The sequence below is a fragment of the Globicephala melas genome, chromosome 10 (genome assembly GCF_963455315.2).
Source record: "Globicephala melas chromosome 10, mGloMel1.2, whole genome shotgun sequence".
Lineage (NCBI taxonomy): Eukaryota > Metazoa > Chordata > Mammalia > Artiodactyla > Delphinidae > Globicephala > Globicephala melas.
Window position 1 is genome coordinate 46,947,357 of NC_083323.1, and position 27,475 is coordinate 46,974,831.

General features: G+C 40.4%; 2 protein-coding genes across 2 annotated transcripts; one reads left to right on the forward strand and one right to left on the reverse strand.

The window, feature by feature from the left end:
- The first annotated feature begins 545 nt into the window (after positions 1-545).
- On the forward strand, positions 546-1,385 carry LRRC10 (leucine rich repeat containing 10). Its single transcript, XM_030866303.2, has one exon. It carries the CDS (start codon positions 546-548, stop codon positions 1,383-1,385), a length of 840 nt encoding a protein of 279 aa, XP_030722163.1.
- Positions 1,386-7,732: 6,347 nt separating this feature from the next.
- CCT2 (chaperonin containing TCP1 subunit 2) lies at positions 7,733-26,037 on the reverse strand. The gene is made up of 16 exons (XM_030866307.2): positions 25,925-26,037; positions 25,118-25,192; positions 24,948-25,013; positions 24,067-24,178; positions 23,171-23,247; positions 22,926-23,038; positions 21,873-22,075; positions 20,703-20,803; positions 20,280-20,407; positions 18,062-18,165; positions 14,529-14,648; positions 14,034-14,162; positions 13,734-13,837; positions 13,346-13,445; positions 11,793-11,934; positions 7,733-8,018 (listed from the first exon to the last, which is right to left on the reverse strand). Exons 1-16 carry the CDS (start codon positions 25,925-25,927, stop codon positions 7,988-7,990), a joined length of 1,608 nt encoding a protein of 535 aa, XP_030722167.1. The 5' UTR covers positions 25,928-26,037; the 3' UTR covers positions 7,733-7,987.
- Between the last annotated feature and the right edge of the window lie 1,438 nt (positions 26,038-27,475).

The following is a 27,475-nucleotide window of genomic DNA, read 5'->3' on the forward strand; positions in this document are numbered from 1 at the left end:
AAATTACAGTGCATCCATATAATGGAATGCTTTGCAGGTGTTTAAAATAATTGCATGGATACCTGCAAACATAAAAATATGTCCATATGTTCTGATAAAAAACAAGACTCCTAAACAGTGTATGTTTTTTTTAAACAAATTGATTATGTGTAGCAAAAGGCTGGAGGACATCTGTTAAATAAAACGTTTACAGTGTTTATCCCTGGTGGGTGTAACTATGGTTGTTCTCACTTTCTTCTTTTCCACCTTTATGTAATGTCTCAACGTTTTATCATTAGAAAAAACAGTGAAGCTATTTTCCGTTTGAAACAAACAAACAAAAAAATGTAGATAAAGAGGACTGGGGCTTAGGTGACTGAAAGCAAGTATGTGAGACCCCGCCTCCAGGACCCTGCCTGTCACCCAACACTCAAGTTGCTATCAGGAGCACTTCTCTCTGTTGCAGTGACTGGCTTCTGTCACGCAATCCCCAGGTTATAAAGAGAGGGGAGGACAGGCCTCAGGGCAGAGGCAGCAGCCCCAGGGTCGGCGGGCTGCGGCTTGCCATGGGGAACACCATCAGGGCCCTCGCGGCCTTCGTCCCGGCTGACCGCTGCCAGAACTACATGGTCAGAGACCTCCAGGAGATGCCGCTGGACAAGACAGTGGACCTGAGCGGGAACATGCTCCGTTGCTTCCCCGTGCACGTGTGCTCCTTCCAGCAGCTGGCCAAGCTCTACCTGAGTGACAATCGCCTCAACAGCCTGCCTCCGGAGCTGGGGCAGCTGCAAAATCTGCAGATCCTGGCTCTGGATTTCAACAACTTCAAGGCTCTGCCCCAGGTAGTATGTACCTTGAAACAGCTCTGCATCCTCTACCTGGGCAACAACAAACTCTGCGACCTCCCCGGTGAGCTGAGCCTGCTCCAGAATCTCCAGACCCTGTGGGTCGAGGCCAATTACCTCACCCAGCTGCCAGATGTGGTGTGTGAGCTCAGTCTCCTTAAGACTCTGCATGCTGGCTCCAACGCCCTGCGTCTGCTGCCAGGCCGGCTCCGGCGCCTCCGGGAGCTGAGGACCATCTGGCTCTCAGGCAACCTGCTGACAGACTTCCCCCCTGTGCTGCTTCACATGCCTTCCCTGGAGGTGATCGATGTGGACTGGAACAGCATCCGCTACTTCCCCAGCCTGGCCCACCTGTCAAGCCTGAAGCTGGTCATCTATGACCACAATCCTTGCAGGAATGCGCCCAAGGTGGCCAAAGGGGTGCGTCGCGTGGGAAGATGGGCGGAGGAGACCCCAGAGCCTGACCCCAGAAAAGCCAGGCGCTACGCACTGGCCAGGCAGGAAAGCCAGGAGGCACAAGTGCCTGCCCTGCCTCCTCTACTTCCGCCTAGCAACTCCTGAGAAGCTTCAGGTGTAGTTCAATGCCAAGGACCCAACTCCAGCATCTTCTGGAGACCTCTCCATTAGAATGCAAAGGACTGCTGCAGGACAGGTGGGGCAGCTCTGCCAGTGGAAAATGGAATAGTCAAATGAAATGCCTACCTCACACCAAGAAGAAAATACTCAAGGCCAACATCTCTCCCAGAAGAAATTGTGTGCTATAGGTGGCATGACAACTTCTTTGCAAGAAAATCACCCTCTGAGCAGGTATTTTGAAACACTTAAGAGCAAGAAAGGCTGGGACCCTTTGGCCTCCTCCAGTCTCCAGGAGTGGCTGGTCATGAGGCCAATGAGCCCCTCAAACAAGGTATTTGTTACAGAGCTCATCTAAAAGTTCAGGGGGCCTGTCTCCACCCCTTTGCAGGATGTATTTTCTTACTATGAATGACCATAATGGTAAGAAGACATTACCGATTCAGGCCACTTAAAAATGACATGTCTACCTAGTCAGTCCGATTCAGACTCTTCGTTGTTGCAAAGGCTCAAGATGAAGCTTTTCCCCTGAAATTTAGTGGCTGCTGAGAAGACACCCCGGCTGGGAATGCCCCCTGGTGGAATCCAGCTGCCACTTTAAAACTTGACAGTGGTTCATGCTGATTTCGCTCATTTTCCTTGACCCACCTGTAGATTGTCACGGGCAATGCTGAAAGTCATCTAGAAAACAGAATCTCTCCTTGGCAGTGAGGTCACATCAAAATCAAGCCTCGTTGTGAATGGCTGCCTCTGTGGAGCAGAGCCCTCCTGTTTACTCACATAATGAACCAGAATTGAATTGAATCTCTTGCCATGCAGGGCATTTCCAGAATCATATTAGGTTAAAAGTTGTAGGTGAGAAATCTGTTCGCTTGCAACAACCATTTGGAAATTGGAATTGCAGGTTGTGGTATATATAGGAAGTGTCTGCCTCTTCAGCCTCAGTATCTCTGCCCTTGCTCTGGTTTGATTTTTGTAGATAAAATCTTTTGATGGTCGGTGTATAAACCTAGGTAGTCAGGCCGCTATTTCTCTGAAGGATGTTAATCATGACCTTTTCTTCTCCCCATGAATACATCAATTTTAAACAAACTGCTGTCAGTGGGTAGTTTAATAACACAATCCTTTATGTTCTTGAACCCTTTCAGTAGTCAAGGACACAAAAGTGTCATCTTAACTAAAACATACTGAATTTAGCTTTTAAAAAGTACTTTTGCCATAAAAGCATCTTAACCCAGCAAAGTTTGGTTCTAAAATGACATTATACAGCAGACTATTTTCATGTTTTCCTACCACAATTATTTCTTGCTAAACCTGAGGAAGAAAAAGTTTCATGGTTTCACATAATCTCTTCCTGTCACCACCTCCCAGTCTGTAGAGTATCTACAACCCATTGATCAGACTGCTAAAGGGTCCTTTTAATCACTAAATTGTCAAATACTTAACTCCTTTAATAATGAGTCCAGATTTCTATTAGACAGCTAGGATTCAGTCTATTTACTCACTCCTAATGACTGCAATTACACTATACTCAGTTGATACTAGAAACTTTCTGCCAACAAGACTGCCTCCTGAGCTGAATCACAGCTCATCCTTCACAATGGCTATGATTTTCTTTTGACCCTCTCTTCCCCCTCCTAAGATTACGGGGCCCACCTTTTCCAAGGAAGCCATAAGCTGTAGCTATTGACCTACAGAATTTTCATCTAATGAGCTAACTAGTCTGAAACAGATATCAAATTATAAACATTCTGACACAAAATTAAACTGTTTTGTTCTAAAATAATCAATACACAACAAATAAACACTTCTTAAACAACATGGTTAAGTGTTCACCATGAATTTTGCTGTCCAAGTTTTCACTATAGGATTTCAATCAATTTTATAAATTGACTACGAAAGTGCATATTTACATTTCCATAACCCTCTGATGTTTTCTTGAAATTCTAACGTAATTATAAACTTAAAAAGGGAAAAATGCTGAAGCACCAAAAGTTAACTTCTTTTATTTGGTGCACCACACGACCTGCGAAAATCTTAGTTCCCCAACCAGGGATTGAACCCGGGCCATGGCAGTGATAGCGCCGAGTCTTAACCACTGGACCACCAGGGAATCCCCAACATTTTTACTTTTAAAAGTTCTGAAACCCAAAGTGCATCAGAGGAAAATCTCTTCCAGAAGTTTATGTAGGATTTTAGCTTCCACAAATATGAATGATGCCGGGGCTTCCCTGGTGGCCCAGTGGTTGAGAATCTTCCTGCCAATGCAGGGGACACTGGTTCGAGCCCTGGTCTGGGAGGATCCCACATGCTGCGGAGCAACTAGACCCGTGAGCCACAGCTACTGAGCGTGCGCGTCTGGAGCCTGTGGTCCGCAACGGGGGACTGCGACAGTGAGAGGCCTGCGCACCGCAATGAAAAGTGGACCCTGCTTGCCGCAACTAGAGAAAGCCCTCGCACAGAAACGAAGACCCAACACAGCCAAAAATAATAAAAAAGTGCTCCAATAATCTAAAGGAGTTATATATATATATAAAAAAAAATGAATGATGCCAACTAAAATCTTTACCGTGGATTCTAAGGACATTCCCAAGGTTTTTGTCCTAAAACAATACTAAGTTTGCAATTTCACACTTGAAAAGTCAGCTTGTACTCTAAAAATCAACTACTCAACTTTAACTAAAAGCCCATATCTTACACACAGTAACCTGGAGGCAGTGTACTACGATGGTTAAGAGCATGACGCTTCAAACTACCTGAGATCACATTCTACCTTTGTATATTTACTGGTCAGTTACCTACCTGTGTGCCTCAGTTTTCTCATCAGTAAGGTGGTAACAGTTTCTGTCTCTCAGGGCCCCGTTAGGTTTAAACAAATTACTGTGTATGAAGTGCATGGAACAGTGATTGGCAGGTGATGGCTAATGTTTACTTAACATGTTCTTTTACTAAGTGTTATACCATGGCAGTACAATAATTATATTTACCGTACAATACTTATATTTACCGTACAATCAGTATAACTCCTTGTTTGAAGGAAAAAAATGTAAGTAGCAATTAAACAAAAAAAGCTTTTTCTCAGTAGAATTTTCAATATTATCTCCAGTCTTGAATATAAGAAATATAACTGCAAAGTGGTCAAACACTTCTGGTTTACATATACAGGAAAACACAGATAAGATTACCAAGGATTCATTTTTTTAAACATCTAAACGAATATACTTTGCCCTCTGCCTGTTATGCTAGAATTTGCAAAATCACCAAAGTACATGAAAATGTGAGACTATTCCTTGGCACTAAACCCATTCGTGTCATGAGGGCAAGAGACATGAGACTGAAGACACGGGTGTGTGTCTGCTAGATAATTTACTGCCTTTGCCACTGTAACAAAAAAGATACACCTTGTACTCTATCTTAGAAAGAATATTAATGCCATTAAAAAACAAGTTTACATGCTTTTCCCCCTTTCTGGACTGTCCACTTCTGAGAACACGAAACAGGTGATATTTATCTTTGAATCCCCAGTGGCTGGTATAATTCGACCACATTACTTGAATTTTGGAGATTTTTTTTTTTTTTTGCGATACGGGGGCCTCTCACTGTTGTGGCCTCTCCCGTTGCGGAGCACAGGCTCCAGACGCGCAGGCTCAGCGGCCACGGCTCACGGGCCCAGCCGCTCCGCGGCATGTGGAATCACCCCAGACCGGGGCACGAACCTGCGTCCCCCGCATTGGCAGGCGGACCCCCAACCACTGCGCCACCAGGGAAGCCCTGAATTTTGGAGATTTTATCCTGCACCGAGGCCACAGGACAGGGGGACACACTGACACTTACGGAGCACTACTGTAGGTCAGGCACTATCCTCAGGGTCTTGTGTAGATTTATTCATATAGTCTTTTCAATACCTCTTTGAAAGAGGTGTTATGTACCACTCAGAATTTTAAAATCTTTACTCTTTATTCATATTGGGAATCAACAACGTTCTACAATAATACTATGATTAAAAAAAGGTTAAGTCCTCTTTACATTTCTGCTCTAGTAATACTCTAAAACACCAGAGTAGGTACAAGACAAGGCAGACTTCGGAAAAGAATTTCATACAAAGTATCCTATTGACTTCTATGAGTCACGGTCCTGACAAGAAAATGCATTCACCTCAAACGATTTACAAAGAGACTTTTCACAAAGGAACTGTTACTAAACAGAATTAAGGGGAGAAAGATCAGGGTAATACAAGTGATTGTATTTGGCATGAGTCACAGCAGCCGCCAGCCCCACCCATAAGGCTGAGTGAAAGTGGGAACAGAAATGTTACCAAAATGCAGTAAGAGCTGAGTCATGAAAAGAGGGCTTGCCCAGAGAGCTATACTGGTAGGTCTCACAGGGATGCAGCCAATTCCAGAGACAAAGAGCAAAACCAGGAAGAAAATACCAATTCCCTCTCCCCAAATCCTACCAGTGCCTCCTGAATTAAACCACAGGAAACCAGTCCACAGGGAGCTGTGAGGCAGTTAGCAGGGATAAGTCCCATGGCCTCCAAGCAGGCAAAGAATGGATTCTGACTTGAGGAGAGTAAAAGAAAAACCAGCACACATATTATCCTTCTTCAAAGAAAGACAGAAGGCTACTGAAATGGATTTTAAAATTCTAAGCACTTAGACAATTTCTACACAGTTAACTGTTAATGTACATTACAAAAATCTCCATTTCTATGTCACAAAATAATAACTTACTGCAAAAATAAAAACTTACTGCTTACATAACTGTTTCTGAGTTTTAAAAAACTCCATCTTAAAACTCTCACAGGAATTAGAGGGCCCTAGGTTGGTACTTTATCTCTGAAATGGAAAAAACTTTGTAATTTGTGAACTCGGGATATTCTAGGCCTATGATGTAAAGATCTATAAAGGCTTCAAAGGATATGAATTCAGAGGAAAAGCAGCATGGGTGTATTCTTGGATATACAATTAAGCTCCCACATTTCTACCTCTTTTTAGATTAACTTTAATACTTACTGGTGTATCCTTTTTAAGACCTTTGTAGAAAATGAGCCCAAATACACTTTAGATTAAAATCCTACTCCAAGCTACCTGGTCCCTCAGGATAAATGTTTAAACCCACTTACCTCTCCCACTGAAACCTCTGCACATTTTCTAGATCATGATACGCTCAACTGTTCCACCTACCTGAGTTGTGGGCTGAACACTGATGTTATGATGTGTGATAAAGTACTTTAAAAAATTACATAGCAAACATACTGCTATGTTTCTAAAAGTGAAAAAAGTAAAAATCTGTATAATTCTCTGATGAGCTCAGAAGTTTCTCCTTTATGTGAACGTTGGAGGATATAAGCTATTATCACAACAGAAAACAAATTTTTCCAGTTTTCATAGCTTATACAAAGTAGTATTAAAATGCTGAGATACACTTTTGGACAAAAACAGAACAGGCTGGTTTATCAGTGTTTCTTTGAAAACACTTTCACTTCTCTGTGCAAATAAAATCTCTCTCCATGATGCTAGCAGAGATACTCAGTAAAAACTACTGCTGGGTTTTTGTTTAATTTCTTGTGCATTCTGCTGTATACTGACAAATCAATAACCTCCAAATCTAAATTCACATTTAAACCATCAAACTCGGCACATACTTACACTCTATCTAGGATCCATTTGCCAAAAACAAAAACAAGAAACCCTAACAAAACAACAAACAACAATGCTTACGTCTAACTATATCCATACCCTATAAAAAGAGGTGCCTGAAGCAGCTTGTAGCTACCAACATTTAAAGTATCTTTCACCTTGAAGTAACAGAAGCCACCATAAATTTTTTCCTATGTAAGAGACAGTACTTAGACTATAGAAAAGTAGAAGGGTACTAAAGTATATGGTACTTTCACAAAACAAAATGGTTAATAAATGTTATGTATGATTGAGAATCAAAAGATTAATGTGGGCTTCCCTGGTGGCGCAGTGGTTGAGAGTCCGCCCGCCGATGCAGGGGACACGGGTTCGTGCCCCAGTCTGGGAAGATCCCACATGCTGCGGAGTGGCTGGGCCCGTCAGCCATGGCCGCTGAGCCTGCGCGTCCGGAGCCTGTGCTCCGCGGCGGGAGAGGCCATGACAGTGAGAGGCCCACGTACCGCAAAAAAAAAAAAAAGATTAATGTAAGTTTATCACATCTCACTTGGACTTACATTAATCAGGGTAATTTTTTTCAAAAATGTGTAACATCAATCATTAGTTAAGCTGGAAACTCTACACTGAAACTATAATCATTCACTCCCATTAAGCAGAGTTAAAACGGGATACAAATCACTAAAGTCAAGTAAGAACTAGGTAACTGTTCAAATTTTTATTTTGATGCACAGTATGAGAAATGAACTCTTAAATCAACTGAATCTTATGGAAAATGAAATAGCAAATAAATTAGACCCATGTTAAAATAGAAGGTCAGTTAAATGTCCAAATCTTAAGGATATAACAGCCACAGGTAAACTTCAATTCTATAGTCTTCTTTCAGGAGGTCAAGGTCTTTCAAACACAACTTTACTATGAACTGCTCCAGAGCTCAAGAGCATATGGGAATGCTTAACAGGGGAGGTGATCAGGGACACGTTTCCTGCAAGAATCATAAAACGTACAGTTAAGAAAACAAAGGCAACGGTGACAATGAAAAGCATGATTGTAACCAAAGGTCTATATTAAATACAAACACAGCTATAATCCTACTTTTACTAAAACCAATTTTAAATGTATAAACAGAATGTTTCTACCTCACAATTAACATCCCTTAATTATTGTATTAGTAAGAGGACAGGAAAAATCTGTGGAATGTGAAGGCCTGTAGGTATTCAGCAGTTCTCAGCTTCTTATCCAAACAACCTACTTACCAAATATGTATTCTCCAGAAAATGGTTAATTCATGTTTTTAACCAATATGTTAGTTAATTTTACTAAATTAGTCAAAGATGGTTCTCTCAATCAGAAGTTGTAAAATGACAAGGTTTTGGGGTTTCTACATTAAAACCTCTGGATCACTATTCTAAATGAACAAAAACAAATGCCAATAGATAAGGTGGTGATGGGGTTAGGTAATTCACTAAAGTATGCCAACAGTACCTCTCACATCTGTGATGTTAAAACTTTTATTTTCTGGTGACCATACATAGTGAATCAGGAAGGGGACGTGGTAGGGATACTAGCGAAATTTTTTACTTAATGACTGTGGAAACACTGCTTCCAGAGGCAAGCACAACACTTGAGAAGAAGAAAAGGCATAAAAACAGATCCAGAGAGTACAGCATACTGGGATCATACAGTATAAACCTTCCAACCTCGGTAGCTTATAGGAGTATGACCCAAGAATGTCAATATAGAAGAAGTTATCAAGCAGCTGTCACAAAGCACTGATCTGAAAAATTAATTCCCTGGAGGTTAATAATGAGTTTGAAAAGAAGTGCATAGCCCAGTACATTTGGGGAGGCTGAGTTAAACAAAATTACTCATGTCTCTTTACTGCGAATTACGCAAATTTCTAATATATTTAAAAGAGACACTTAAACTTTGAAAACAGTGATATCAGATCAAACGAGGTACTATAGTTTATATTTCAAATGTGGTTGAAGGCACTAAGGTATAACAAAGATTTCTGAGGGCGGGTGCAGCTATGTGACCTTGCTCCCAAGTCAGAAAATTTTACTTATAGAACTCAGTTTCCTTTTGCTATCATTCTGCTAGAAGACATCAGACACTGTAACTGTATTTAACCACCTTTGGCGGCACTGCTTCCAGGAAAACTGTGTCAGTTTTTCCTTCTCTCACTATTTTTCCATTTCAAAGTATGAGTGCTCCTTATTACCCTATCCTCCCAATACCAGGAGCAGAGAATCTAGATTTTTCAGCCCAGTCCTTTCCACTCACGACAGTAGATTTGAATAGCGTTTTAGCCTTTCTCTCCACATCCAAATCATTATTTTCTACTCTTTCCTTCCTTTAATAGTAAGAGGATAGTTGCCATTCATAGAAGAGAGCCAGTGAAAGGAGTGCTGCAGGATTCTGCACAAAGAACTTAGTCCACTTAGGGCATACTTCCCTAATAACATTCCTACTTCCCTCCTGTCCTCCTCTGTTCTCCAGATCCAGCAGCTGCTGGTGGACTGCACGCCTCTTCTGCATCGATCATTCCTATCTATGAAACTGCTCCCACTTACACACACTGAATTGTCACAGTAATGACCCATACCTCCTCTAGCTACTATCCCACTTCTCGACTCCCATTCACAATACACTCCCCGAAGAAGCAGTCTACGCACATTTCCTCCAACTCCTCTTTTCCCAGCCTCTATCGAATTTACTTCAGACTTCTGCCCCCTCTATTCCACTAAAACTGCTCGTTAAGACTACCACCGACCTCTGTTGCTAAATCGAATTTTTAGGATCAATTTTCAGTCCTTATCTTACTCGACCTATTTGCATCATCTTGGCAGTTGACCACTCCTCCTCCCCAAATACTTCCTTAATTTGGCTTCTGGGACACACATTCCCTTGGTTTTCCTCCTATCTCAGTGGCACCCCGCTCCCTTAGCATTTTGTATTAAGGGAAATTTCAAAAGTATGTATAAAAGTAGAGGTTGTATAATGAATCCTCATGTATCCATCATCCAGTTTAATAATTACCTATACTTCACAATCCTTCTTAGTGACCCTTGATGGTTGCTCTGAATCTTCCCAAACCTATTACTGGAATTCTCAAGCACTCAGTCCTAAAAAAAACCCTTTCCCTTCTTTAGCTACGTTCACTCTCTTGGGGACTCAATCAGTCTCATGGCCTTATATAACACGTACAGGCTGACAACTCCTAAATTTATAACTACAGCTCAAACTTCTCCCCTGAACTACAGACTCAACTATCCAACTAACTGCTTTCTCAACAGACATCTCAAATGTCCAAAAACGGAAAACCCCCATCTTCCCTCCCAAAGCCTTCCTCCACCTAAGAGAAACTCTTATTTTTCTCAACAAAAAACTTGAATTACGGGCCCCAGTACTCTTTTTTCTTTTTTTTTTTGTTTGTAACTGTTGTTTTGTTTGCTGGGAATTTCCATGTTTTATTCCTGAACTAAAAATGTTTAATACTGTCATGTTAAAACACAATTCAGGGCTTCCCTGGTGGCGCAGTGGTTGAGAGTCCACCTGCCGATGCAGGGGACACAGGTTCGTGCCCCGGTCCGGGAAGATCCCACATGCCGTGGAGTGGCTGGGCCCGTGAGCCATGGCCGCTGAGCCTACGCGTCCGGAGCCTGTGCTCCGCAACGGGAGAGGCCATGACAGTGAGAGGCCCGCGTACCGCAAAAAAAAAAACCACAATTCAGATTTTTCTGATGAAATTTATTTAGAATTGTTCTTTTTTTCTTTCTACCCTTGAAGAAATGGAAGTGTGTTTAACGTATTGGAGAAATGTGGCAATTATTAAGGCGCTCTGAATAAAAACCTTATAAGACACTCCCCCCGCCCCAAACACCCTTGAATTATCCAATCCCTTTCATCACAGACCTTATATCCAACCCATCATCAAATTCTGCCGGCTCTACCTTCAAAAATACATCTATTATCAATCCCTTCTCACCACCTTCACCTCTATCTACTGGTCCAAGCCACCATCCCCTTCCCTCTCCCTGAACTTCCACTAACAGGTAAAATAAATGGTTTTCGTAACTACTAATTAGCAATTAGTAGTTAATTTAATTAATTAAAATTATTAACTGAATCTTCAAATGTTAAGATTTCTCTGGCCAATCATTTTTGTGTGAATGAGTTTTTAAAAGAATTTTCATCTCAGAAAAGCTGCTGGAGGGACTTCCCTGGCGGTCCAGCGGTTAAGACTCCACGCTTCCACTGCAGAGGGCAAAGCCTCAAGGAACTAAGATCCCGCATGCCACACGGCACGGCCAAAAGAAAAAAGAAAAAAAAAATGCTGCTGGAATAGGAACATGTAGGGAACTCTGCATATTATGTGCTTAAGAATGTATATAAGAAAAAGTGTACCCAAGACAGAAAATGACTGAACCCAACTCATCCTGGTAAACAGACATCAGTTCTTACTACTACACGCCCACCCCCAAGTTCTCTGGTTTTTGACCTTCCCAAGCCTGGCTCTTTATGTGCCCTTTCAATCTTGAGGGCTACCCTGTGTTACCCACACCCTTCTCCCCACCTAAGCTTTTCTGGCTTAAATCTAAGAGTTGTGTGATTACATATTTTAAATACCTTGCAAAATACTGTTATCTAAACAAAATGGCTCCACTTCCCATCAACTACAATTATCAAAAATATACCTATTTTTTGTTTCCATGTTAATTTTTCCTAAGAAATGTTCTTTAAAGTGTTACGATACCTTGGTGCTGCCTTGATGATGTTGTCCACACGTAGAATCACCTCTGCTGCTTCAGCTGCACTTAAAAGAACTTGTCGCTTCACTTGGAAACTTTCTGTTATACCCAGCATTGCCATATCTCCAATGGTACCTTCCTTCATATCTGGAAAGTATTTACTAAATAAACAACTAATCTTAACATATCTAATGATGTTACAAAACATATCTAATGATGTCACAAAATTAATCCTGACTTATAAAAAATAAGATTACAACTAACTACTCAATTTAGTTAGAGCATTCGCATCAGACTATCACTCAAGGAAAGCCTTTTAGAAAACTGGAAGGTCAACTACTGATCATCTGTATCAATGGAGAGTAACTATGTCAAATAATGAAAAATTTATACACAACACTGTATCACCCATCTTTCTCTATCTACAAATAAAACTGCAGAAAATTTGCTCATCAATGAACACACCATGGATCCTTAAGAACTGGAAGAGAATTTAGAAGTCATCTACTTTTCTTATTAGAATGCCCCTTCATTTTCTGACAGATTATTCCTTAACCTCTCTCTTGTCCAGTGGCAAGACTATCTACCCTCTAAAATTGTTCCTTTTATATGTCCTAGACATTTTGCTGGGAAATTTTCCAATCTGAATTAAGTCCTCTTTTTGGCCATTTTTATGTTATGTAACAGAGATCTACTCTCAAGAATGTCTCAGAATAGGGCTTCCCTGGTGGCACAGTGCTTGAGAGTCCACCTGCTGATGCCGGGGACACGGGTTCTTGCCCTGGTCCAGGAGGATCCCACATGCCGTGGAGCGGCTGGGCCTGTGAGCCATGGCCGCTGAGCCTGCGCGTCTGGAGCCTGTGCTCCGCAACGGGAGAGGCCACAGCAGTGAGGCCCGCGTACCGCAATAAAAAAAAAAGAATGTCTCAGAATAAGTTTACTGTGAGATTAGGAGTTAATACTGATTATAAGAGATACAGTAACGTTTACACTCATTTGAGAACGTAAGTACTGTTTTTATATACTTAAATCCTACGGTCATTACATAACAAGTTAAAAATCTTCTAACTAATGTTACACCCCCCCCTTAGAGAATAATAAAATTTTGACAGTGTAGAGATTATGAAGTTAAACATTTTTCTAGAATGTATAACGGCTATAAAGGCAAAGGTCACAGGAATCTTTTATATGGTTATGAGAATTCATCATTTTTAAAAAATAAAAAAAAAAGAACCTGGTCAAGAGTTACTCTGAACAACTACCACAGGAGCTTCCCTGGTGGCGCAGTGGTGAAGAATCCACCTGCCAACGCAGCGGACACGGGTTCGAGCCCTGGTCCAGGAAGATCCCACATGTCACAGAGCAACTAAGCCTGTGTGCCATAACTACTGAGCCCATGTGCCTAAGCCTGTGCTCTGCAACAAGAGAAGCCTGTGCACATCAACAAAAGGTAGCCCTCACTTTCTGCAACTAGAGTAAGCCCACGCACAGCAACACAGACCCAACGCAGCCAAAAAAAAAAAAAAAAACGACCACATGGTCCCAATTAATTTCTTACCCAGTCCAGCAGTTGTATTGCCTTCACTATGGGCTGCTCGAAGCTGTGCCACCAGATCTGCACTGTCATAGCCTGCATTGTCAGCTATGATAGTTGGCAACTACGAAGTGAAGAAGACATGGTAACTATTCTACTAAAAGAAAATTAATTTACTAACTATAAGAAAAGCTTTCTAAAATTATACATTTAGAGACAACGTAAAACCTGCTTCCTTTTAATTACTGCTCATAAAGAGGATAAACTCCAAAATCAAATTTAAGCAGTGTGAACCAATTCTTAAAGCCAAGAAAGTTAAGTATTTTCTGCCCAAGAGAGAAGAATGGATTCATTTAAAAACCATCAATGCCTACAAAATTTAAATTCAAGGCTCTCTTTTTCATTAACTTACCATTCTCAGTGCTTTAGCATAAGACTCCATTGCAACGGCTTCTTTGCCTGGTGTTCTACTTGCAAGCTGTGTCACAGCATGAGCCATCAGCATCTCAGAACAGCCTACAGATTAAAAATCCAAGAACATATCATTATGCTTAGCTGTCTCCCAGACACTAAATTAGACTTCCCTTAAGATATATTAAGCATTAACTATTAAGTGCAAAAACAATATGAAGTTCCTATAAGAAACATTAAAGCCAAAGCCACTACTACACTTCAAGAAATAAAATATGTTCAATATTTTTCAAATGCTTACCTCCTCCATAAACTGTTCTAGAATCTTTCACAGTTTGGGCAAGAACACAAAGAGCATCATGCAGAGATCTTTCTGCTTCATCTAAAATTTGTTGAGTGGCACCACGCAGAACAATGGTGCAAGCCTCACCTAAAGTTAAAAAAATAATAATATTCTTATGTCATAGTGAACACTTAGTTATAACACATAAAAGTTTGTCTTCTATTACTTATATAGGTTATACTCGGTTTTGAAAGCTGACATGTCTTCCATTGCTACCTTCTCTTTGCTAACAATCCACATTCCTAACAGTTCTAAGCTATCTAAAACAACTATATTGAATATGTACTGTTCACAAAGTTAACATGAGGCTGCCCTCAAGAGATTGAAATTAGAATTTCTCAGGAACTAAGACATACATTCTAGTAACTATAGTAACGAGTAATTGTTTCTTTCACTTCAAAAGAGCCTACTAAAGATTTAGGAACCTAAACCAGGATCTACATAATCCCTCACCAAGGGCTACCCCAGAAAAGTGAATCAGTTTGTCTTCTCCAATCATGACTTCCTCAATAAGTTTGCAACTTCCAAGCTTCACTAGTTCTGGGTGGTCAAAGGTAGATGCAATTTCACCACCTATGAACAAAAATATACATTAATTAAATGCATAACAGGTTTAAAATTTGTTTTCTAACAAGCAGTAATGAACAGAAAACACAATATTTAAGTTGACTGCTTACTATACACCAAGCACTCTGAAGCAATTCATACAAACTAATTATTTAATCTTCACAACAACCCTAATAAGACAGGCTTCATTTATCATCACCCCATTTAGAAGTGGTAAAACTGAGGCAAAGAAATGTTTAGTTTCTTATCCAAGGTTACATAGTTTGAACAAATATGAAGCTGAAATTCAAATACAAGCAATCTGGCTTCAGACCTATATGGACAGACACACTGTGTAATAATACCACCTCAATTGAGATGCTGACATTTACCTTTAAGCCTGAATTTAAATTCAGATTCTCTTCTGAATTCAATATAGGAGACCAGTACTCTTATGATCCAATATCCCGAAACAAAACATGAAAATATTTAACTAATCTTATTATATCAACAGATGTACTGACGCTAAGAACTGCTTAAAATAGTGAGCACTTGGGCCTAGAAAAAAGGGGAAATGTATACTGAGGATTTCCCAGAGCAACCTTAAGGAGAAGTCAAAAAACTAAATTCGGGCTTCCCTGGTGGCGCAGTGGTTGAGAGTCTGCCTGCCGATGCAGGGGACATGGGTTCGTGCCCTGGTCCGGGAAGATCCCACATGCCATGGAGCGGCTAGGCCCCTGAGCCATGGCCGCTGGGCCTGCACGTCCAGAGCCTGTGCTCCGCAAAGGGAGAGGCCACAACAGTGAGAGGCCCGCGTACCGCAAAAAAAAAAAAAAAAAAAACAACACTAAATTCATTTTATTCCTTAGGTATTATTTTTATTCCTATTTTCCCTCCATCTTCCATGCTATAAACACTTCCTTTCCTGGTTCTTAATTAAGCAAAAGTTAGGTTTCAATTTTAAAATCCTTTTCTCAGACTTCCCTGGCAGTCCAGTGGTTAAGACTCTGCAATTCCACTGCAGGGGGTATGGGTTCAATCCCTGATTGGGTAACTTATGCCACGCGGCTTGGCCAAAAAATATATAAATAAAATTAAATCCTTTTCTCTAGTTCATTACTCTCTCTTTTAATAGATTCCCTCAATCATCAACCAACCCCTTTCCCTACACCTTACTGATAAATCTGCTGAATAACTGATGCTTTATTTCTATTTTACAATTAATTTATAAAAGGGACTCTGGTCTTCCCAACTCCACTAATTTATACTCATAATCTGTATAGCTGAAGCTCTTCTTACTTGTGGTTGGCAAATTCCTGAGACTGCTTTGTATCTAGATGTGAGACAGAATAGATGTTCGGGACATCATATCCCCCAAATGAGACCAATTTGGCTTATGAGAATTTTCACTTATCCTATACTCATTCATGTGCATCTGCTTACAAAATATTTCTAGACATTTGCAAGAAGCAATTTCACACATCCTGACAACAGATGTTACTAAGGATGGGAGCCACCATGGAGTCTACTTCACAGCCATACAGTTTGGTGTGCTTGGTGCAGTTAATTTTCTCCTGAGTGTATGTGGCAATTTCATGTTATCAAGTCCTTATGTTATCAACTTATCCCATGAATGTGCTGTATCATTCACAGTTCTTATGTCATGTCTTTAATTCTGTTGCATTAAGGGAAGAATTAAGTAAACATGAGCATCATAAGTTTTATTACCTTAAGCATCAAGTATGTAATAACTTTTAAATCAGGTAAACCCACTTCCAAATAATTAATGAAAGTAAAATGTCTCTTTTTAGGTCAGAACACTATACTTCTCAAATTATTAAAAATGGCTTAAGAAGTTATTTTGAAATGAGACCAATCCTACCATCTACTTAGTATAATTTAATTTCTTCTAATACACAGAGCAGTTCTGAACTGAATCTGATGTTCCTAGTGGCTTTACGTCTAAAACCCCACTCTCCTTAATTCTCACTGCCAGATAGCAAGCCAACTTTCCAGCCTATTCATTCATTTTCAAGTGCCTGAAAGTTAGAGGATAAAGACTGTTATACTTAGTTTTCAAGGGCTGTTTATAGAGGTTACTTTAAAAACCATTACTAGAACAAATTTAAGTGAACAGCTGCACTCTATGTCTCTTTGATGTACACATACCTGTAGACACACTTCCTAGTCTATACTGGGATTATAAAACTCATATACCTCTACTGAAGGATACTGGAGTAAACTACTTTTCATCATACGTTGCTGGAATGTTTCACACTTATTCAACGTTTATTACTTTCATAAATTTTTAAAAATTAACAGAAGTAATGCTTAAGTATTTGACCCACTGTCTGGCATATAGTTAAATGTTCAATAAAGGTTACTATTCCAACTGCACTATCACACAGGGCACAAAGCATTCAACTACTCACTTAGCACTAAAATTAAATGAATAAACTAGGTTAAGACTTAAGACTCCTTTTTTTGGGACTTCCTTGGTGGTTCAGTGGTTAAGAATCCGCCTTTCAACACAGGGGACGTGGGCTCGTTCCGTGGTCGGGGAACTAAGATCCCACATGCTGCGGATCAACTAAACTGCACTCCATTAATGAAGAGAAGCCCGCGTGCCGCAACAAAGATCCAGCATACCGCAACTAAGACCCGACACAGCCAAAAGAAACAAAAAACAAAAAAAAGACTCCTTTTTTTAAGCTTCAGTTTATTTAGACTATGTTTAGAACAGTGGTCCTGTGGGTTTGTGAGAAAAGACAGTATCTTTAAAACAACACAGGGGCTACCCTGGTGGCACAGTGGTTGACAGTCCGCCTGCCATTGCAGGGGACGCGGGTTCGTGCCCCGGTCCGGGAAGATTCCACATGTCGCAGAGTGGCTGGGCCCGTGAGCCACGGCCGCTGGGCCCGAGCGTCTGGAGACTGTGCTCCGCAACGGGAGAGGCCACAACAGTCAGAGGCCCGCGGACCGCAAAAAAAAAAAAAAAAACGGCAAAAATAAACCTACACCTATGGCAAAGCTGGCATTTAACTTGGTATATTAAAAATAATGTAGGGCTTCCCTGGTGGCACAGTGGTTGAGAGTCCGCCTGCCGATGCAGGGGACACGGGTTCGTGCCCCGGTCCGGGAAGATCCCACATGCTGCGGAGCGGCTGGGCCCGTGAGCCGTGGCCGCTGAGCCTGCGCGTCCGGAGCCTGTGCTCTGCAACGGGAGAGGCCACAGCAGTGAGAGGCGCGCGTACCGCAAAAAAATAAATAAATAAATAAAAATAATGTAAAGATATCAAAAAGTATGTCAGATTTCAGAATAACTTTAGATTCTAGGATCCTTGAATCTCTTTGTTCTCTTAGCAATGAGTTAAATACACTAACACTCAGTAAATCCAAGAGTAATTATTATGTTAGAAATTAATGCCTTTTTCCCATACCTGTGACAAGAGCGAGGCGTTCCACACCTGCAAAATCTGCATGCTCAATAGCCATAACACCAGCAGCACCAAAGAGCTGTTCAGGATAATTATAAATTAATTGCCTATAAATAAAATATAAAAAAATATTGTTCAAAGTGGTTACTTCACAAGATAAAATACATTAGACTAAAAGACATGAAAATATTTTTATCTCACCAGTAATCAAAGAAATGCAAATTAGAACAAGATAACATTTCTTACTTATTATTGTGTAATACTTTATAAATTATACTAGTGCATCCATGTTAGTACTGAAAATGGGTATTGTTTTATTATATTGCCATTGACAGTATAAAATGAACCAATAATTCTGAAAAGCAATTTAGCAGTAGTGCATCAAAAGCCGTATCTATGGGCTCCCCTGGTGGCTCAGTGGTTAAGAATCCGCCTGCCAATGCAGGGGACACGGGTTCAAGCCCTGGTCCAGGACGATCCGACATGCCGCAGAACAACTAAGCCCATGTGCCACAACTGGTGAGCCTGTGCTCTAGAGCCCACAAGCCACAACTACTGAAGCCTGCACGCCTAGAGCCTGTGCTCCACAAGAGAAGCCACCACAATGAGAAGCCCGCGCACCGCAACGGAGAGTAGCCCCCGCTCGCCGCAACTACATAAAGCCCGCGCGCAGCAACAAGACCCAACGCAGCCAAAAATAAGTAAATTAAAAAAATAAATTTAGTAAAAAACCAAAAACCAAAACAAAACTCTTATCTGTGTTTATATGCTTTGATTCTACTCCTGAGAATCTACAGCAAGAAAATTCAGATATTAATTAAATGAAGATATATGTAAGAATTTTTATGTAGAAAACATTCCAATGTCTGTGAAGAGAGTATTTGTGTAAATCTCAACTTATCAATTATGAAAAATTTGTAATTTTAAGTAAAATATATATACTGTTAGGTTAAAAAAGCATGTTATAAAAGTTTATACCATATGATCACAACTAAATGAAGAATTGAAACAACATACACACACACCACGAATCAATTTAATAAAAGAATTTCTGGGAGAATTCTGTTCCTTCTTTATACTTTCAAACGTCCCAAAATGAGCAAATGTTACTCATACAACAGGAGTAAAAAGGACATCTGTTTAAAAGTTTGTAACTTAAAAAAAGCCAAAGAAAAAAATTTCATAACTAGTATAAAGCACTGCTAAGCAAAATGTGCCTTATCAGAATCATAGATCTCACAGAAGTTTAGAAACTAGCTTTTTTTCTTTTTTTAATTTATTTATTTAATTTATTTTTGGCTGCGTTGGGTCTTGTTGCTGCACGCAGGCTTTCTCTAGTTGCGGCGAGCAGCAGCTACTCTTCATTGCGGTGCACAGGCTTCTCATTGTGGTGCCTTCTTTTGTTGCGGAGCATGGGCTCTAGGCGCGTGGGCTCAGTAGTTGTGGGTCGTGGGCTCTAGAGTGCAGGCTCAGTAGTTGTGCCACACGGGCTTAGCTGCTCCGCCGCATGTGGGATCTTCCCAGACCAGGGCTCAAACCCCTGTTCCCTGCATTGGCAGGCGGATTCCCAACCACTGTACCAGGGAAGTCCCTAGTAACTAACTTCTAAAAGCCCACATACATTTGGCTTAAAACAATTATTTTCCATCAAATGGTAAATCTCTCTCAAAGTTAACTACTGCCTTTTCACTGAAATGCCCTGTTTCTCTTGGTATTTTTCTCCATTCAAAATAATCCATAAAAAAAATAATAATCCATAAAAACCTTAGATACTGAATATTAAGAATACATGGGGAAGGTTTACACATATTTTCTTCACACAAATTAAAGATAAGCCCTAAAACCCTTAATACCTTTCACCTCTTCATCCTTGTTTTATTCTTATGCTACCATTAGCTTTTTCCTACTTCAAACCCCCATCATTTAATGTGGAATTAAATCTCTCTTCCAAATACAGGTATACTACAGCCCAAACTAATAATGTAACTGCCAAAACAGAAAACTGTTATTGTTGACACAAAAAGGTTTAATAAAGTATATTAACATACATTTTCACTAAAATCATTGTAAGGCAAATGCCTTGCTGTACAATTTTATTTACATTGGAAAAAAACACTTCCTAAATAACTAAATTCAATATAAAAGAATTTTCCTAAATCTTTGCAGAAAACAATCCTTTCTTGGATTGTTATAAATATTGTCAGCACAAGCATACACAGACCTGTTAATAAAGCAATTTATCCCATGCTTAAGAATACGTTCAACTTTCTCCTTCATTTTTTCCTTTTCTGCATGTTCTATTTCGGCAACTTTTGCTGTAGAATCAACTCTTACCCGGGAACCAAATATCTAAGACAAAGGAAATCATAAAAAATAGCATCACTTTCCTTACTCGCAAGTTTCATAGCATATTTAAACTTTTTAATGTAAATACACCAAAAACTATGTGTGCATGTGTGTATGCATGTGTACAATATAAACATATATTTATATATATAAAATCAGAAACTAAGAAACTATATAAGAATAAATATATATTCAAACGTATATAAACCCTATAAGGGTTTTTATTAGTGCAACTGATTACCAGCCCAAGTTTACAGCAGCTAGCAATTAGAATTCCAAGAAATGTAGTTTAACGTACCTTAATTTTGTCTGTATCCATACCAGTATTTGCAATAAGAATTTTAGCATTTTCAATTCGCTTTGGTTGATTTACTCCAATTTTTTTATCCAACAGAAAGCCTACAATATAAGGATAGTATTGTATTAAATATTTCAAGGCTGTGTTAATAAATCTTTTAAGGTAATCTGCTTTATCAAATTAGTCTTTTAGAAATGCTATACAGCCCTTACATATAAATTCAATCAAGAATATTTTCAGAATTGTTACTCCTGTGAAACAGAGACAAACAACATGCATTTTTGCAACAAAACCCAGCTCCAAATCACGAACTGGTAGAGCAGAAACTGTAAAGCACAATTTACCCCATTTTTTCCTTCTCTGTAGAATAGAATGCCTACACTTTCTACCGTTTGTTTTGTGAATACACTGTGAGACGCTTTGAAAAATCCACACTCTAAGAACAAAACATACTATTATTAAGGAAATTGCAGCTGCTAACTCATTTATCACTCTTCAAGAACACCAGAAACTATATTCTCAACACCTGCCAACTAATTGGTATGACCTACCCAAATCCTTCCTAGAGAATACATGTAATCCTGGAAAAAGTGCCATTTGACAATAGCTGACTTCTAGTAAAAAAAAAAAAAACAAACAAACTACTCGGAGCTTCCCTGGTGGCGCAGTGGTTGAGAGTCCACCTGCCGATGCAGGGAACACGGGTTCGTGCCCCGGTCCGGGAAGATCCCACATGCCGTGGAGCGGCTGGGCCCGTGAGCCATGGCCACTGAGCCTGGAAGTCCGGAGCCTGTGCTCCGCAACGGGAGAGGCCACAACAGTGAGAGGCCCGTGTGCCGCAAAAACAAAACAAAACAAAACAGAACAAAAAAACAAAAACAAAACCAACTACTTCTCTTTATTAGAGACTAACTTACTTCATGGTATAAAGTAAAACCTAGAGATTATCAAAAGAAATGCTGGGATAGTTTGAGAAGATCAAGCACACTGTCAATATAACAAATGAATTAAGATGACAAAAATGGTTGCAATATGATTTGTGTCCTTAAAGATAAGTTTTCTGGCTTTGCAAAGTGTCACTAGTCCGGACTAACTAAAAGTGGATTCACTCAGTACTTAGCTTTCAACAACTGGTCAAGGCTTCCTTTCCCGTATTCAATATGTACATACCTTCATCTAAATAGGAATCTACCATACTTCCTCCTAGCTTCTTGATGACATGAATTGCCTCCAGATTACCAGAGCCTTTCAGTCTGAGAACGGCTTCCACAGCTAACTTCGTAAAGTGGTCTTTGTGATGAGTAAGAAGTTTTGAGGATAATGTTGTTCCAGCAATGTTCATTAAATCTTGACGGAATTTAACTTCGTCAGAACTAAAAAAGCAAAACAAAACAAAAAACAAACAAAAAAACTCAGGCCGGTTCTTAAAATGCTTCTCTGAAGTTATCAACCCTGTTTTACTTTTCAAAATCTATCCAGATACTTTTTTGTCAATAGACTTTCACCTCAACCAGTCAGGGCTCTAAGTCCCATGAAAAAAATTAAACCTTATCAGTAATCAAGAAATACAAATTAAAGGATACTATTTTCCCCACCAAGCTGGCAAACTACCAAAAGAGAAACACAAGCAAACAAAAATTTCAAGAACATGGGAAACGAGGCATTGTTATACAGCTAGTGGGACTGTAAATTAATGAATTTTTTCTAGAGCACTACTTGTAAGGTAAATAAAATTGCCTTTAAATACATACATATCTTTGGACACAGCAATTATACTTACTTTTTAAAATAGCAAGTCTGTCACAACACTATAAAGCTAAAAACTGTTGAAACACAAATCTCCAATTATAGATAGATGAATTACAGCAGTCACAAAATCAAATGCATACCTCTACTAAAACTAATATTACAGAGAACAATGACACCTCGAAACTTTTCTAGTTATTCAACTAGGTTAAAGAGGCTAAAAAACCCTCTATACAATGATACTATTTATTGTGATTATACGTGCAAAAAAACCCCTGGAAACCCAAACTTTATCTTTAGTTACTACCTCTGGGGGGTAAGGTGGGGTTTTTCTGGGTTTTATTGAGGCAGGATGAGCCAATAGAATCATGTTTGTGTATGCTTTTCACTGCTCTCTAGACTTCCTGCATTGACTGTATTTCGAAAAGAACATTTAAACATTAAATGTTTGAAACAGTAGTGTTTTGGTATACCGACCCATGATCGACTGCAGAATTCAACAGAGCCTGTCTTGCCGCCTTTGTGGCTTCTCTCCAACCCGCAATAATGGTCTGTGGATGAATCTTTTTTGCAATTAAAGATTCTGCTTCCTATTAATAAACAGTGGAAGACAAGCATGAATACTAAATCTGCAGTAAGAAGTTGATTACTTCTGATACTCAAAACCACAGTAGCAAAAAACCCCCAATAAGACGAAGTTGAAGTTGCTCAGATATTCTTACCCTTAGTAATTCTGCTGCTAAAACAGTAACAGAGGTAGTGCCATCACCAACTTCATCGTCTTGAACCCTTGACATATCTTGGGGGGAAAAAAAGCTAGTTATTAACTCACTTACATTTGATTCTGCTTTTTAAATTACTTCTTGGTAGCTTACCTAATTCTCCAAATATATCCACTACCAATCTAAACCTCACTTATCTAGGTTTCCTCACCTGACAAATTCTTTGAACTTTTCAGCCCGAAATACAGTAGTTTTACCATCAGTAAGTACATGGCACTCCAGAAGACTGTATTTAAAAAAAAATTTTACTGAAGTATAACTGACTTACAATGCTGTGCTAATTTTTGCTGTACAGCAAAGTGGTTCAGTTGTACACATAAATATATTCTTTTTCATATTCTTTTCCATTATGGTTTAACACAGAATACTGAATATAATTCTCTATGCTACACAGTAGGACCTTGTTGTTTATCCATTCTATATATAATAGTTTGCATCTGCTAATCCCAAACTCCCAATCCATCCCTCCCCCTCCACCCTTGGCAACCACAAGTCTGTTCTGTATGTGAGTCTGTTCCTGTTTCATAGACAGGTTCATTTGTGTCATATTTGATTCCACATATAAGTGATAGTATGTGGTATTTGTCTTTCTCTGACTTACTTCACTTTGTACGATAATCTCTAGGTCCATCCATGTTGCTGAAAATGGCATTATTTCATTCTTTTTTATGGCTGAGAAATATTCCATTGTGTATATATACCACATCGAGAAGCTTGCATTTTAATAACGATAATAATCAATTAAAAAGTAAATAATCAATGAATAGAAAGGACAGTCAACACAGCCTATTTAAAATTGTTTCCAAATGTTAACAAAATGTCATCCTCAGACTCACCAACTAAAACTTTAGCAGCTGGATTGTCCACACCAATGTTTTTTAAAATAGTTGCACCATCATTGGTTACCATAAGAGAAGCATCTCGTCCACTGCTTAACAGAATTTTGTCCTAAAAGGAACATATTTGGTTCAAGTTAAGATATAAGTACATCTGGAAGAACGCACAGATTCATCAGTACTCTCATATATTGCTAATGTGTAAATACTCTGGATAGTTATTTGGCAGAATACATTTAAATTTTTTCATTGCATACACTCCCCCCAAAAGCAAACCTTGGTGTCCTAACCTTTGTCTACCCCTAAAGACAGCAGAAGAACAGAGAGACATGAACAAGGCTGTTCCGATACTGTAATAGCAAAAGCAATGAACGCAAACTAAGGGTCCCTCACAATACAGTAATAAATACAAACTATAAAAGAAGCAAGATACAGAATACTATTTGACAGTGAGAGGAGGCAGTATATCTATTTATACTGAAAGGAATTAAAAAAGCCAAGCTACAGCAAAAGTACATACAAATAATATCTATCACGTAACAAAACAATGTTATCTATTACAGGGAGAATACATAAAATAATATCTTATAATACATAAAATACCTGTACATCTACATAAAAATAAAGACATTGGTTAGACTTATATCCAAATGGTAACAGTGTTTGTCACTGGGGAGGTGAGTGGCACTGGGGATAGTGATCGAAGGGGACTTTAGCCATATGGGTTCTGTTCTGATTTTCAGTAAGGAGTATATATCCATATCTTAACTTTTACAATTAACAGTTAAGTTTTAAAGACAACAAAGCATCCAAAAGAAGTTTTTATATCTCTAACGGCTCTAAAACAACATTAAAAAATTTAAATTGCCTGTTTTTCTTACCATGCCCTTGGGTCCCAACGTGCTCTTTACCAAGTCTCCAATAGCAATGGCACCAACAAAAGAAGACTGGAATAAACATCAGAGATGGTCAAAATCAACTTCACAGTCTTAAAAATTTTAAAAAACCCAAAAAACTACTGTATCTTTATAAGAATGAGATAAAGTCTTACCAGACGAGCTGTCTCTGCTCTCTCTTCATCAGCTCCAGCCTTGAAGATATTAACAGGTGCAAGGGAAAGGGACGCCTAAAAAAGAAAACCAAGACTCAGTTTGAATACCAGTATTCTTTAACACATACACTTAGATGCCTTCCACTAGACTTACAAGTAGATACCTAAGAGAAAATTAATTTACAGCACAGGGTACTTTTTTAAACAAATGAAGCTCTCCATCATCGGAGCAGTCATTTATTTAAAGCGGAAGGAGGAACTTAGGTGACATTGCATTTTGGATCTCTAAGCGCTTCAGGAATAAAAATTCTACCCCAAAGAGATCGACTGTAAGTATGGCGAGACCAAAGATGGCAAAGATGATTTTAAACTAAGGATAAGGCAGGCAGGGGTGGTAGGCCACTCGCGCGACAACGACCGCCAGGAGGACGAGGGGACGCTGCGGCCTCGCTGCCATCTTCGCCCTCTGGCCGCTCCAGGCCCCGCCCCGAGAGGGAGGGGGAAGCCCGTCTCGCCGACCCGCCCGGTGCACTAGAAATTTCTTCGCTTGGGGTGAGCTCCGAGCCTCGAGGTTCTGGGGCTGTGGAGAGGCCGAGTCACAACAAGGTGCTGGCCTTCAGGCCCATGCCTCCCCTGTGGGCCCGGCGCAGGCCACACGCCGCGGCCTGCGCCACGTGCGGCGGGCCCGGGGACAGACACAGGGAGCCCGCGGCGCTGGGATACAGATAAGGGAGCAGACGGCGGGGGACGGCCGAGTACGGCCGAGGACGGCAGGCCCTGGGCAAGGGCCTACAGGGCCAGACTCACCATGGTTCCGAGGAGTTCAGCACACACAACTCCTCACCAGCTCGCGCCCCAGGCCGAAGGAAAGAGAGGCCGGAAGTAAGAGAGACCGGAAGTGACGCCACACGCTCTGCCGCAGGGGGCGGAGCCCCGGCCGGCGCGCCGCTCGCCCTGGCACCGCCCTTGGGGGAAGGGAGGGCACAGCGTTTGAGGGGAGCCCAGCGGTTCGGGAAAGCTGCGCGTCCCGCTGGAGGGGCGGGGCCTCGGCTGGCGCTCCGCTCCCTTTGGAGGCACCCGCTGGGGACCAGGAAGGGAAGGGTTGGATATTTTGCGTGAGGCCCGGAGGTTTGGAGTAGAACTCACCAAGGTGGGAGGGACGCTGCGCTGTGGGTGTTGCCATAGCAACGGAGTTTTTTCTCGCACGTTTAATTTTTTTCTTATATTTAACCTTTAAAAAAGGTTGCTTTAAAGTACTACATGTACAGAGTTTAAAGTGTTGTATACTAATGTAATAGAGGTGGGGCAGGCACGTGGCTGTTAGAGAGCCACTGGTAGCAGTCCCGCTCAGCCATTGGTTGACGTCGCAGGGGACCCCCCCCCCACGCCCACCCCTTTCAAGGTCCGCTAGCTTTGCGATTAAAGTCATTATTTCCTGCCCCAACAACTCGCCCGCAGATTTATTGGCCTGTTGTGCAGCAAGCAGCGCGAGCTTGGGCTCAGTAATACTAATAATGGAAAACATAATTCACCAACCACATTAATTCCTCTCCTCAGAAGCAACCACTCTCAACTTTTTGAGCTTTTTAAACATTTACCATTATATTCCTAAATAATATTTTATTGCTATTTTAATTTTAAACATTATTTATTAAGATGGAGGAAGACATATTTCTTTTACTGGATTGTAAAACGCTGTTCTCAATTGGGCTGTCCAGGACAAGGTCTTTGTGAGCTCTGATGGAGACTTTTACTTTGTCCGGCTTGCTCACTTTCAGGAGGTTTTGCATTTCACTCATTCTCCCCTCCCCCCAACACACAGTTGTAGAGATGACTAATATCCTCTTATATAATGTCTTTGTAAAGAGCAAAATCAATCCCAAATATTTCCGTTTGTTAAGAACAGTTTCTACTTTCTCTAAGTTGACCCCTAGGACATTTAAAGCAAAATTTTTGTACTTAAAAAAAATGTTTAGCTTTGCATCTGATACCTTTTTCTCCCTTTGAGTAACTGATCTCTTAGCAAGCTCTTGGATTGTGGCAATTGTTAACATTGGTGGGTGTTTTCAATTTAAAAAAAAAATATTTATTTGGCTGCGCCTGGTCTTAGTTGCAGCATGCGGGATCTTCGTTGCCACATGTGGGATCTTTAGTTGGAGCATGCGAACTCTTAGTTGCGGCATGTGGGATCTAGTTCCCTGACCAGGGATCAAACCTGGGCCCCCTGCATTGGGAGGGCAGAGTCCTAGCCACTGGACCACCAGGGAAGTCCTGATATTTTCAATTTTTAATTGTTCTACCCTTCAGATATATGCTAAGAGGGTTAGTTTACACCAGGGATTGACAAACCATGAGGCG